Below are 13,899 nucleotides of genomic sequence, written 5' to 3'. Positions count from 1 at the left end.
TCCCTGTGGCCGTAGGCTGTGGCGCCTCTCAGTGTGGATGGCTCCCCATAGGTGGTTCTATCCTCACCTGGTTCCTCAGTGCCCAGCCATATTATTGACTATATTGACCGTGTGTGCGTGCATGCGTGTGTGTGTGTTTATATGTGGGGGTGGGAGGGGCGGCTTTTCAATATGTATGTAGTATTTTTGTTTGTTTTTATTCTGTGAAGCACTTTGTGCTGCATTTTTAATGTAAGAAAAGTGCTAAACAAATAAAGTTTGATTTGATTTGATTTGAAATTTAAGACTATTTAATGACTTTTAAGGCCTTACTGTTGTACCATTCAATTTAAGACATGGTAGGACTTTTTAAGGACCTGTAGACACCCAAAATAATGTCCTGTTAACCAGCACTATTTTTAGACATGTCTCCCAGTGCACAAAATGTCACTTCACGCCTCACAAAAAGGAACTAACAGCACACACACACACACACACACACTCTGACGTCTTTCTAAAGACTCAGATTTCCATGTCTACACATCAACATTGAAAACAGAGTTTCTGAATATCTTCACCCTGGACAGAGTTTCACAAAAGATCTGTTTCAACCTAAAATGGTGATGGAAGAAGAACAATGCGGTCTATAAATAAATCACAGTGTCTTACTCTGGGAGGCGGTTGTGATGCTGGTGGTGTAGCAGAGGGCTCCGTTTACCAGCGTATTACAGCTGGTCCTCGCCCAGGCTCCATCAGGGGTTATAGTCACACAGCTGGCCTCTTGTTTGTCTGAGCTGGAGCCCTCCTGTGAGTCTGAGATGGTGGCTTTGTAGTCAAACTTTGTTCCATCAGACCACTCAAAGGCTGAGCCACTGACCTGCACGGAGAGAATGACTCTTATGTTAGTCTATCTGGTGAAGTGAAATTATGAGGCGCCATCATGTGAAAGAAATCCACATGAGAGGTACTTGAGAAGCACTCAGTGTAAGCTTGTAAATTATTTTTGCTCAGATTTTGATTTTTCTTACATCTTGGTTCGACAGGCCAATCCACAGCGAGAAGCCGTCCGTCTTGGCGATGAGCTTCACGTGTGCGTCGTGCTCGATATCGTGGATGCTTGCCAGGTGGCCGCCACGCTGACCGCACTCTTTCAGAGCCTGCTGCCAATTTAGCTTTTGGGTAACAACCTCGTAAGTTAAGTTGCCGTACTGTTGAAAATCCAAGGATGACTTGTTGTACTCGTGTTTCAATTCTTGGGAAGGAAGGATTAAAAACGTGTGTAAGATCATTTGACGAGTAAAATATTTTCAGTAAAGGCAGGTGAACAGAGAAATATGAATTATGATGTAAAGTGTGAAACACCAACCGTTGTCCAGTTTGCAGGTCACAATGGTCCTTTGTTTGAACTCTGCGAATAAGCTCGGCCTTGAGATGAGAATCCAGTTGCCGTCAACGGTGAGACCAGCCAAGAATGGTCTGTCTACTTCTGGTCTGCCTTTTGCCCAGTTGGAATATTGGACATTTGTGCCATCGTACCACTTCATCTGGTTATCTACAGCAGGACAATATTACTATTAACCCTGGCATAATTACAAGATTTTAAATTTAAAAAAGAAAGAAACAAAAAAAATCCCTCATTCTGTCAATCACTTGTCACTTTTTTGTGGTGTTTCAGTCCTCATTACTTCATCAGGTAAATACTGTATAAGCAAAAATCCCTGGTGCCATATTAACCCAGCCCCTGGAATAACCGACCAATCAGAGGGCTCTAGCAGCACCTCCTATCATCCATACAAATTAAGGTCAATGAGCTCTGTGATGGTACCGGTTATGATCTGACGCAGCTGTCTGAAGGAGAAAAATCCCTGTTATCAGATCAATAATGGCCAATACCTTCAGTTTAGCTATTAGGATTATCAGCAGAAAAATGTGTTGCCCCTCTATTACATAACACACCAACTACATCTTAAAAAAACAACTGAAAAAACTGACACAGATGTCCATTAAAGTGCTCACCGTTGTTATCTTTGTACAGCCCCAGCCAGACAAACTGGGCCAAGGTCTGAAACGGTATGAGCTGCTGCTTTATAAACTCGTTCTCCTCTTTATTTCGGATGGTTAGGATGTCTGCACCTGCATCTGAAACATAAAGGCATCACCATTAACAACTGAAGCAACATCAGCCTGTTATAAAGAGTTGGGAGTTCATGCACAGCTTTAAAACAAAGTGTGGAGATAGGTTTGGCTTGTTTCATGTAGCGATGGGGATTTTGATAGCTGTGACGTGCAGATAGCAGAAGGGGAGGAGAGATACGCCTGAATTAGGCAGCTAATGGCAGGCTTATACTCACAGTCTACAGCCTGTGAGTCAGACTAACGTGCCCAGAAATTCTTACGAAATTTTCTGCAGGTATCTTGAATCTGCCCTTGGTCAAACTGTTGCCATCTGGTGGCGACCAGCTGGAAGGAGTAGCAGTTGTTCTTGAAGGGGATCCAGTTTGGACCATTAATCTTGTGGGGGCACTTCACTGCAACATCCTCTGGTGTGGTGATGATCTCGTCTGTAATACAGAGGTTTAAATTTGGTTTCAACATATTAGCATTTGCAAGAACAGTGACACATGCCAGCAGAAAAGGAAGGGACTTTAGAGGAGATGAAACCCGTTAAGTGCTTTTGTTGAAGTGTGAAGTCTACACACACTTAACAAGGACTTAATTCATGAGGAACAACAGCAACAAAAAATGGATTAACTTCCCTAATTATTTCACTCAAGCATAAAAAAATCTGTTTCTATTATTTCTTCTGTAAAACTGTTTTCAGAACAGAAGTGTTCCTGAATCTCACTTTTACAGACTCTGTTAACTTAGAACTCAACAATCCCTCTTTCTGGAGTAACGCCAGAATGTCTTTTGTGCTTTGTTTTGCCAGTCGGGCCAAATAGGGAAGCCACAGCTTTATTTTCTACGTTTCCAAATTTCCTCTACAACAGCCTACATCCTGTTACCACAGATGACTTATCAACAGAGTAGTACATTTAAACACAGTACAGCTTTTCAACCTTGTGAACTGGAATAGCCATAAGCCCTTTTCTGAACAAAGGCACAAAAATCTGTTTAAAATAAACCAATTTTCATGACAGAATGAGCAAAGAGTGAAGCCCTTGGATTTTTTTTTTAATCTGGAGAAAATGTTTTGTTCACTATTGATAGCAGGAATTAGCTGCACGCGGAGGTGCAATACATATTTTTGTTTATCTGTACTTCATATCTTCACTCACTGTGTGGCTTGTGGCAGATAGCGCCCCCTAGCTCCTCCTCACACTCGGTGGCTTTCCAGAAACCATCGGTGTCCAGGTAGACACAGCGGCCACTGGTGACATCAGAGGACCAGCGACTGAACACAGTGTGACTGTGGTCAGTCCAGCGGTAGTGGATCCCATCCTGAACACACACACACAAAAAAAAGATTTTTTTTAAAGATTTTTTTTTTTTAAACAGTGGCTTATAATAAAGGCAGCCCTTCCTTGGCACACTTACGTCTTCGCTAAAGAGGCCGATCCACATGGGCGTGCGTGCACGGCTCACATGCACAGTGAGGGTGGACTGCAGGAAGGTATCCGCGACACTTGCCAGGTCCATGTTGTTACTTCCACACTGCTCTAAGGCCTCAAACCAGGTGAGATTTTTCTTAAGCAGCAGGATGGTGTGGTTATTGACGTTGAAGGGCTCTGTTGGGATGTGCGGCTCCTCCAGTTTATCTGAAATGAGTAAGCCTTGTATTTAAAAAACAGCATGTCATGAAAGTTGTGCCAGTGACCTCAGTTGCTTCGTTATCTTGTTGCAAAAATAAGTGGATTTTTTCTTTATCAGAAGTATTTATCTGAGCAATTCATGCCTCTTATTAGAGAGAATACAGCAGAGACATGATGGGGCATTAGAGAAGAAAGAGATGGAGAATGATTTGCAATGGCTGGCACCTCAACCCTCATGCCACCAGTATTTTCCAGGGACAACATCTATGGCATAGTCTACACTTAATAAACAATAATCTCTTATGAGGAACCTTAGCATGCCAGATTAACCAACTTGATTAAGTGACTTTCTGCAAAATAAAATCTGTATAATGAAGTAGTATTAAGTGTTGGAGGTGGTGGTGGTGATTTACCTGCGTAGTGCTGGCAAATGGCCACATTCTGAAATTGCGTACAAGAAGAATAGTCCCAGGTACCCAGCATGTTAGAGTTGGGGTTATTGAGCAAAAATACACACAATTCCATACTCTCCAGATCCCATGTCTGTTGAGAAAGGGGAAAAAATACAGCAAGTAGTACCAGTGCTAACAGTTAAAAACATACTGTGTTTGTCTACAGTCTGTGTCTGACTGGATAAAGATAGTGCATGGTAAAGCGCAACTCATCTCATGCTCAGAGCCCAAGTTTGTATCCAAAGAACACCCTACTGATTTAGCATGTAACACTGTCTGACTCATGATGGACACAACTGCAATGTACACCTCTGCAAACCAGTCAAGCAACAGCTTACATCCATGTCTGTCCAGACTTATTTATGCAACCATGACAGTAGACAATGCTTTAAATGTGGATGTTGCTGCAGAGAAGTTACAGATTCTCAAACTTGGATGCTTCACACACATCTAGAACCAGGCGGCACAGATGATCTAATTAATCAATTCATCATTTAGTATCTGACCAAATGTCAGCACCACCTGAGTTGTGGCGTTAAATAAGGGGCAGAAAAGTGTTTTTGCAGCACATTATAACGTCACAGGAAAGTTGACCTTTTGGATAATAAATGTCATCACTTCATCATTTTATCCTGTTAGACATGTGTGTGAAATTTGGTAATAATTGGCGTATGAATTCTTGAGTTACAGCCAGAAACGTGTTTTGTGAGGTCACAGATGTTTGTGCCGAGCTTGAAGAAATTCCCTTCTTGACATATTGTGTTCATGAGAATGAGATGGACAACCCGAAAAACATAATGCCTCTGGCCACGTCTGTCACCAACACAGAGGCATAAAAAAAGATCAAAATTGGTGCAGCGGAACTGTTCTTCTTCCTTGTGAAAACCTGGTGCCTCATTACCCTCAATGCAACATGACAGCCAACAGTTCAGGCAGAGACTTTGGTGAGTTATGCCAGTTGCAACTAACATAGCCTTGAGCTTCTAACCTCTACGGAGTCCTCATTCAATACAGAAGTGAAAGATAGGATGAACTTACGTTGACTTTTATGGCCCTGTGCATGCCCAGAAGCAGGGGGTTGAAATTGAGGTAGTTAACCGGGGTCTGGTCCGCCCACTGAGGGTCGTCACGTTTGATTTTCAGACCAATCCATATCCTCTCCATGTTTCTCATGCCCGGCAAAAGGGTGGTGACGAAGTCTAAAACACAAATATAGTCCAACAATTCCTTGTGTTTAATACAAGATAATACATTTTGACTATTATTTCTTATTCAACCGGCTCACATACGAACTTCATCAAACATAAGAAAACAAGCTATTTAACATCATCTGAGTCCTTACAGGCATGTTAACCGTGCTCCTCTGATTCATTAAACACTGAAGTAGAACAACAGCAGTCCTCACCTTGCTCCACCTGATCGGATATAGTGACCAGGGTTCCCCTCACCGACTGGCATTCGTCACTGGCATACTTGAAGGACACAGGCTTCAAGCTTGTCATCAGTGTGTAGCACTAAAAAAAATACACAAGTAAAATAATCACTTGGAAATCTATGAGATAGAAACCACCTTTATGTCTTTGTACTATATGCTGTATGTGAATGTGTATAAATCTGTGTTAAATACTTTTCACCAGTGGTTCCCAACTGGTGGGTCGTGGTCCAAAAGTGGGTCACAGATCCATTCTGAATGGACCGCAAGTGACTTGTGAACGTGTCAAGTTTGTAAAAAACACACTTTTTACTTTTTTTACGTGTATTGAATTTCCGGAGCTTTTATTTTGAAGTGCTGTTTCTTGCTGCGGAGTGAGTGATTAACGGACAGCTACTCGACAGAGACAGCAGACTAGGTTAGCGACATGTCCAAATACAAGTATGATGCTGAATGTATTAAACTGTCTGGACCGTGAACTAAAGACCAAGGATAAATCTGGACCCCGGGGCTTGACCAGTTGGGAACCACTGCTCTGCAAGACTATTTTGGCAAGTTTTTGCTTGTCACAGAGATCTGGAAATAGACTATTTAAAGACTTTCCAGGCAGATTTTCCTTTGATGTATAAAGATATTATCATACTCTGGTCTTAGCTGTAATTCTGTTTTACATGATTATAGGGTTGACAATATAAGACCATGAGAACAAGAGATAATCTGTTTTTAAGTGTCCAAAATGTAGATGCAGAGTTAAATGTGTTGGAGAGTCAGACCTTATTTCTGAAGGACAGAGATCCATTTCCACAGGGCAGTCCTTCAGGTTGAGGCTCCAGAGGGTTCCTCTCCACCGACGTGACGTTGTGTTTCTCACACACAAAGGGCAATTGCTTCTGGCAACTGCGTTCATACACTGCAAGGAAGCATGTGACAGTAGATGTGTGTATTAGTAAAAGACTGTAAGCATCCCTGTTATTTCAAACTGCAAAAAATGCCATATCAGCCAAACCTGTCACCCTCTTATTTACAGGGATGAGTTTCTTTAACTAATTAAAGTTTGACTGAGTTTCTGTCTAAACAATACAGTGAATTAAATAATAGCCTTGATCACACTCAGCTGTATCGAAACACTATCATGTCTACACACCTGGAAACAAGTTTTCAGGACTGACGGAGGTGCATCTGCCCAGGAAAACCGAATGATAGAAGAACATCTGGGCGTACCTAGAACATGCATTATTTCAGTCAGCCTCAACATCACATTTCACCAGATATAAACAGGTACGAGCATCATACATTGATTGTGTTTGCACAACATGAGCAGTGTATGTGTGTGACTATGCTGGCTTACGTCAGGGGAAATACCCGGGCAGGCTCACTCAAATCCACCCACCAGTTTTGCTTGGGAGAACTCGATATCTGTTCAGAACATTCAAGATTTAGTGCTTCATGACCAAATAACAATTTAATTAATTTTACAGCCACAGTTTATAAAGTAGAGAGAATTTGACACATCAATCAGACGAGGAAAGACACACAATACTTGTTGGACTATGGAATTAAATAGTGGAATATCTGTTTTTTAGTGGTAAGCTTGGAGGCAAAACTTTGCACTACTTCATTCCAATTGCCTACAGATATATTCTCACGAAATATTGTCAGCTTCCCATGACCAGACGACAATGGAAAGAATTTCCCTGGTCATTAGGCTCTACAAATCAACTTCGGATGCCCATGGGGAGAAAAAAAACGGGGGGCTAACCATGGCAAGCAGCAGAAACAGAAAAGGACAGGAAATTCCAATTTATTTAAGTTTTCTTCCTTTTCGCTCTCAAAGAGGAACACCACTTAAAGTAAGAATTAATATTACTTCAAAGGCTTTGGAAAGTTTAACCAATATCTGTGAACATGAGCTACTCTCTCTCAAAGACAGAAACCAATTACTTGACCGTTCACTAAGACCCACCCCAAAACAGCGACTGTCCAATCTTGCCCCACAACTGTAACAAGACATAATAGCTGATCTGTCAAGCTTTAGATTTCTAGATAAGCTGTGGGATGAAACAGTGTGCATGGGACTGTAGCAAGAGCTAGTTATACTCAGTATCCACAGAAAGTGAAGGGTGGAAGGTGGTAAACCAAAAAAACCGAGCAAACTGTAAGGTAACTAATAAACAATGGGTTTATCTACTCTTACATTAGCAGCCCGCATTAGCATTTTAGCACAATATCATGTATGTATCCATCAAGAGCATATTTAAAAACCTTTTACATGGTTCTTGTTCCAAAAATAATTAGCTAGAAATAATACAGCCATCCGGAGACAATCATTACTTCAGTGGACAAAATCTGGTCGTTGTCTGGAAATGAGAAACCTGTTTTTGTCTACCTCTTTTTGAAATTAATGACCCATTGTTTCAGAACAACTGCTATGAATTGTGAGTGGTATACCTGCCACTGTTACCACCAACTTGTGCTGTACTGAGCTAAAAAGGTGTAGCAATGGTAACTAGGGGGGCGGACCTCACCAAACGGGGTTCACCATACAGTTGGGGGTTCCTGGTTTGATGCACGGACGTATAAAAAGAAGTGGATACACTGTCAGAGGCGGAGCCCAGTTCATCCCAGTAAAGTTGCTCAGTGGCCTATGAAGCCAAAAAGTTGCTCTAAAGGATTTTCTGATAGAAAGGGATTTCTTAAGGTCAGGAAAAAAATGATTTGGGTTCAAATGAATTGATTCCTGCCAGAAAGGGCTTTAGGCAAACTTCTACCATGTGCAAAAAAGTTTGACTTCCTGGGTAAAAAATAGCCCAGAGCATCTACATCATTGGGCCCAAAGAACAAGTGCACTAGAGACTTCCACCAGCAGAGCAGCTAACTTCTGGTTTAGCCCTGCGCCACCGTAAATGCAGATAAAATGACCTAATTGTGTGACTCCTCTAGTCTTTTGAAATGTTGTCAGAGCAAATGAATCATTTCGTGGGGGGGTTTTGATGCTAAAAAAAAAGGTGTCACTTTCACAATGTAAGTCTATGAGAAAAAGTCTTTTTGGGCCCCATGGCATCACATTACTGACCTGGAAGTTGTAATTCTACTATTTGACCATTGGTGGAGCTGTTCCTTGGGGTTTGGTTTGATGTCATTTATATGACCCACTTACAGCCTCTAGGCACTTACATCTTTTAGTTGCTGTTGGATCTGTCCGGCAGCAGATACGGTGACTGGTGCAGCCAGTCTGCTGTCATTCATACTGCAAAAGAGCTTTGCCTCCTCGAAAGTCAGCTTTGGCTCCGTGACAAACCAAAATTCGGCTCCATCAATGAAGATAGACGTCTCATGGTGTCCACCTGAAAAGCACAACGAACACGGTCTAAAATCCTGACACATCTTAGACAGCGACAAGAGACATATTACACCCAACAACAGATGTGAAATGACTCTGTTAGAACATTGTGAGAGAAAAGAAAAAGCTGAATTGAAGAAATTTTGGCCACTAATAGATCCAATTTACAGATTCAAAATATAATTATGACTCAGCACAGAATCTGGAAGACTACATTACCAGGATTGTACCACTCTGGGTTCTTGGGTTCCTTTCCTGTAAAGGGATTAACAAAGAATAAGTTAGAAGCAACCAAAAACACACAGCTCATGTTGCTTTCAAGTACATGTATTTATAAGCCCACAAAAATGTATTTCTTTAGTTGTGTTATGTAAAACTAGCCAAATACATGAACTACTGTCTGGACCAAAAAATTCTAGGGACATTAGAAATCCCTTTAACTACCAGTAAGCAGTCTTGATGAGACATGTTAGCTCTTCACCTATAAAACACAATGTTTGCTTTGTGCAAAATACACACAGTATACACAGCATATGTGTAGTCTTACCGCGGGGTATTTGGCAGACCCACTCTAGCCTGGCGTCACAGTGAAACGGTGTGGCATAGAAAGGCGTGGGAGGTAAGTCGTGCAGCAGAAACACAAACAGGTGTTTCAAGGTGCTTCTGGTCGTCTAACGAGGACACAGATTGTTTACATAAACATTATCATTAAGGAATTACACTAGAAAAGCAGTTTCATATCTGTGACATGGCAGATCTCGTTGCTCCCTGCAGTTCAGCAGCAGTTTAAGACAAGAACGTCTCTCTTTCTGATAACGCAATCATTAACTGGGTCAACCTAAATGAGAGCAAAGTTCAGAGTCTGAGTGGCAAGATACTACAGTACTTCTTCAATGGAGGCAACAGCAAGAGAGAAACATAATAAACAAAGAAATTATCGTCTTGTCAGATTTGCTGTATGGCAAGTGAAGTGTTGTCGTGATGTGAAAAAACAAAGAGGAACAGCTGTTGTTGCCGGCTGTCTTTCTAGGGACTTTTGTTTCAAGACAGAATGAAAGCACTGAGTCAGTCGGGGCAGATTTCAGCTGTAGCACTCCATGTGACTCCCACAAACAGATGAACAAATGGCCTTGATTCACAAATCAATCTGCACAGTATAGATAACCAGATCTCACTGAAACTAAAACTAAAAACATGTTTAAAAACAAGATAAAAGAAAGATATGAGACTATAACAAAGAAATAACTGGGTATAGAGATGGGGAATAAAGGCAAAATAAATATTTGTTTGTCCCTTAAAGCTTTGGTTGGTAACCATTATAAAACTGTCACTATATCCACACAGTAGTACAAGAGACAGGAAAAAAAAAGTTACCTCGTAATGCTTCTGATAGCATTTGCTAGAATCCGCCACAGCTGTTGAAAAACAACCAGTCAGAGCCGAGGAGTCTCTAACTCAGCTGTCAACTGCTACTTGTGAACTGTGTTCAAACTGTCAAACTAGGCAGTGCTAGTCAAATATGACTCAAGATTTTGGTATTGCATTGCCTATTTCTCACCTTCACAGGTTTCCAGAAACAGATTTTAGTGTGTCTGTAAAATGAGAACGTTTGCTCCGGCTGGTTGGTGGTGCTTTATTTTGGCTTGACTGTTTCCAACATGGCAACCAGGTCACAAACTTTCTCATGTTACAGCTAAACAGTACACTAAAATATGTTTCTGAAAGCATTTGACGTGAGAAATAGGCAAAACAGTAACTGAATCTTGATTCATATTTGATCAGCACTGCCTAGTTTGACAGTTTGACCACAGTAATTCAAAGCTGTGTTAGGGAGTCCCCGGCTCTAACTGATTGTTTTTCCATTCAACCACCGTGGATTCTAGCAAATGCTTTAAGCACTACGAGGAGGAACATGATTTTTTTTCACGGATCATCTGTTTCATGCACTACAGTGTGGATGTAGCGACAGTTTTACCAAATATGACCAAGTTATCTTTCTGTAAGTTACCACCTGTGGCTTTGAACTCTATTTGGTAGAATTAATCAACCCAGCTCACCTTGAATGCAGTGCAATCCCGACTGTAGGCATCGTCCTCATGGAAATCTAAGTGTAAAACTTCCATAGATACCTGTTGTTAAGACATTGAATAAACAGAGCTTATACTCAGAAATAATGCAAAACATATGTTGTGTTCGAGATGAATAAAAGTGAATTTTAAGGAGTTACTGTCTTGAAATGAAATGTATCACTATTATCAGTACAGCATGTTGATGAAAGAATATTTCTCAGAAAAATCTGAAAAATCTCATACCAAAAATTAAATTTTAAAAATATATACCGTATGACTTCTCACAATGCCCTAGAGCTGATATTTATACTCACAGGCTGACTGTCACTCCACTGCCAGGAGCGATCGGCTGGGTTTCTCCTGTTCAGGCCGACCCAGAAGTACCGATTGTCACTGCAACAAGAACACCAGAGCAAACCACCATCACTCACGACACTGAATCAATTTTCTTTCAAAGAAAAAGATGAAAAAAACTCATTTTAAGTGATGAGAAATTTTAAAAGGGACGTTGGCATTTTATTCTTAGATACAATAGTTTAAAATTGACTCACTGAACAAGTGTGAACTGTAAGTAAGGAGATGACGTGTGATTATTTCAAAGGAAAACTTTGTAAATCAATTAGTCATACCGTGTTACCCTCAATTTCTGAGGAAAACTTGTTCTCGGATGCCTCCACGGAAAATGGCGAACATATTGATTTATTAATTGATTGGGGGACGTCTTTTACAACAGCAAAAAATATATCCAACATCCACTTAAAAAGTCACACACAATCCAAGTCTCATTTATCCAGTCATATGCTCGGTACTTTCCAAACATATGCATTTTCGTAGAACTGAATGTGAAACTTATCTATGCTCTCTTCAAAGCCTGACTCCAATACTAAGGTTATTTAGTACATCAAGTGTGTATTGCAACAATTAATTTTGACGTGTTCATGTCAGAATGCTATAAAATAAACCATGAGAAATACATAAATGCCAACAACACTTTAAAAAAGGAAAACAAACAGGACTTGTGTGCATGTCTGTATACCTGATGCTGTCTCTTATGATGCTGTGCAGGGCCCTCATCTCTCTGTTGCTCGTGAAGCTGGCCAGGTGAGCTCCCAGAGACTGACAGAACCTCTCAGCTTCCTCCCAGGAGCGCTTCCTGCTCAGCCTTTCCTCATGAAACACCTGACAAGGGAAAAAAAAACAAAACAATTTACAACAGCTACTAAGACAGTGCAAGCAAAGTAACAGGCTGGATTGTAGATTGTAGATCATGTCAGTGACAATCTGTACAATTAGAAAGCCAAAACAGATCATCGCTTTGATCCATCTAATGCAGAAGCAGCTTCAGTAATAGATACTTATGATTTATTTTATACAATGCTTTTTAATAAACTACACAAGTCTTCATTTGTTCCCAACAATTAGGTGTTGGAATGATAATGTTATAGATTTTTCAAAATTGACACGTTAGAACTAGAAATATAATTTTCTTTATTCCGTGCATTCTTCTTCCTCGTTATCAAAACCTGCTGTCTACATTACCCACAAGGCAACTCAACCTCCAACAGTTCAGTCAGAGAGTTGGGTGTGTTATGCTAGTAGCAGCAAAGATGCTCTACTGCAAAACATGATGCATTACAAGCTGCACCACTGGTATGAAATGATATACACTTCCTGTATCTGAGGTGAGCATAGTCCTCTTTCCCCGCATCCTCTCACACACATTTTGAAGTGCTGTGAACATCGTGTGGATGAACGGAAGCACATTCAAAACGACAAAAACACTACACACAGAACAAATTTAATGTTTGCTCCTTATTTTTCTGCTTGTTTTAATCTGCTATCTTAATAACTGATATCAACCGAGTGAAGGATCATATCAGTTGTTGCCAGATCTTGTAAGAGTGTGTTGCTGAGACAAAGACAAGTCTTGAACAAAGTTAATTTTCTCCTGATTTGTCAGTCTGAAAAAAATACATTTTAGGGTCAGAATGTTCAGGAGATTCAAGGCTTGTAAAAAAATGGACCCAATATTTACTTCACTGACTACCGAGCAAAACAATAGGTCATAATCTGTACTCACATTCACTTCACATATTGGAGTGAGTCTCCAAAAGGGGCAGGGCAGTGGCAAAACCCACACAACCCGGATACCAGAAATGACTCTAAAGTGTGTCATCCCATTTCTAAACTGTTTCTGGTAGCGGCTAATGTAGCCTTGAGCCCTGGCCTGCAGCAGAGATTAGGAGCAGGCTGCAGAAGTCTGGTAAGCTCCCTTCTTGAACTCCAATATCTAACTTTTCCCCCTTTAAACTTGTAGTCTTCTGCCTCAACGCTGACTCAAATTATATAAACTTGAGGCAATATACCAGAAGGCTTTATACAACTTTTTGTCACACTGTGCAGTAGCAGTAATATTTCCCAAGACCCATAAACAGACTTTCATGTGTAAAAATGACACAGTTCTCATTAACTCCTACGACAGCCATCAGCTGACCACCAATGTTCAAAGACACAGTCTCTCTCTCTCTCACTCACTCACTCACTCACTCACTCACTGACACACACACACACACACACACACCTTGTAGCAATTTTTGATGTCTGGTCTGGACACCCATCCATCAGGACAGGTTGCGTTGGGGTTTGGCTCTGGTTCAGGGGGCGGGGGTGGGCCGAGGTCTTTTCTACAAATGGTGCCAGCCTTAAAAATGGTACAGTTCTTCACCTCCCATTTGCCCAAGGGTTTTGCAGTGGAAATCGCTGCACAGCCTCCAACCCTGACTGAAATAGGCACGTACATGAAACACAAGGAAGTTAAAGCTACTGTGTGAAGTAATATGGTACATACGGTTATTTATGTAAATTACATGTGTTT

General features: G+C 41.0%; 1 protein-coding gene across 1 annotated transcript in view; it reads right to left on the bottom strand.

The window, feature by feature from the left end:
• ly75 (lymphocyte antigen 75) overlaps nucleotides 1-13,899 on the bottom strand; it is a 33,855-nt gene that overhangs the window by 5,936 nt on the left and 14,020 nt on the right. Inside the window, exons 12-31 of the mRNA XM_049593079.1 lie at nucleotides 13,606-13,805; nucleotides 12,061-12,203; nucleotides 11,339-11,417; nucleotides 11,013-11,084; nucleotides 9,503-9,626; nucleotides 9,175-9,210; nucleotides 8,790-8,959; nucleotides 6,964-7,031; nucleotides 6,760-6,836; nucleotides 6,389-6,525; nucleotides 5,589-5,697; nucleotides 5,222-5,382; nucleotides 4,145-4,274; nucleotides 3,517-3,737; nucleotides 3,258-3,420; nucleotides 2,376-2,540; nucleotides 1,996-2,118; nucleotides 1,346-1,531; nucleotides 1,008-1,231; nucleotides 649-856 (exon numbers count right to left, since the gene is read on the bottom strand). Coding sequence (XP_049449036.1) covers nucleotides 649-856; nucleotides 1,008-1,231; nucleotides 1,346-1,531; nucleotides 1,996-2,118; nucleotides 2,376-2,540; nucleotides 3,258-3,420; nucleotides 3,517-3,737; nucleotides 4,145-4,274; nucleotides 5,222-5,382; nucleotides 5,589-5,697; nucleotides 6,389-6,525; nucleotides 6,760-6,836; nucleotides 6,964-7,031; nucleotides 8,790-8,959; nucleotides 9,175-9,210; nucleotides 9,503-9,626; nucleotides 11,013-11,084; nucleotides 11,339-11,417; nucleotides 12,061-12,203; nucleotides 13,606-13,805 — 2,796 coding nt within the window. The remainder of the gene's footprint in view (nucleotides 1-648; nucleotides 857-1,007; nucleotides 1,232-1,345; nucleotides 1,532-1,995; nucleotides 2,119-2,375; nucleotides 2,541-3,257; nucleotides 3,421-3,516; nucleotides 3,738-4,144; nucleotides 4,275-5,221; nucleotides 5,383-5,588; nucleotides 5,698-6,388; nucleotides 6,526-6,759; nucleotides 6,837-6,963; nucleotides 7,032-8,789; nucleotides 8,960-9,174; nucleotides 9,211-9,502; nucleotides 9,627-11,012; nucleotides 11,085-11,338; nucleotides 11,418-12,060; nucleotides 12,204-13,605; nucleotides 13,806-13,899) is intronic.

Source organism: Epinephelus fuscoguttatus, linkage group LG2 (genome assembly GCF_011397635.1).
Source record: "Epinephelus fuscoguttatus linkage group LG2, E.fuscoguttatus.final_Chr_v1".
NCBI classification, from domain to species: Eukaryota; Metazoa; Chordata; class Actinopteri; order Perciformes; family Serranidae; genus Epinephelus; species Epinephelus fuscoguttatus.
This window is presented reverse-complemented; position numbering and strand designations above follow the sequence as displayed.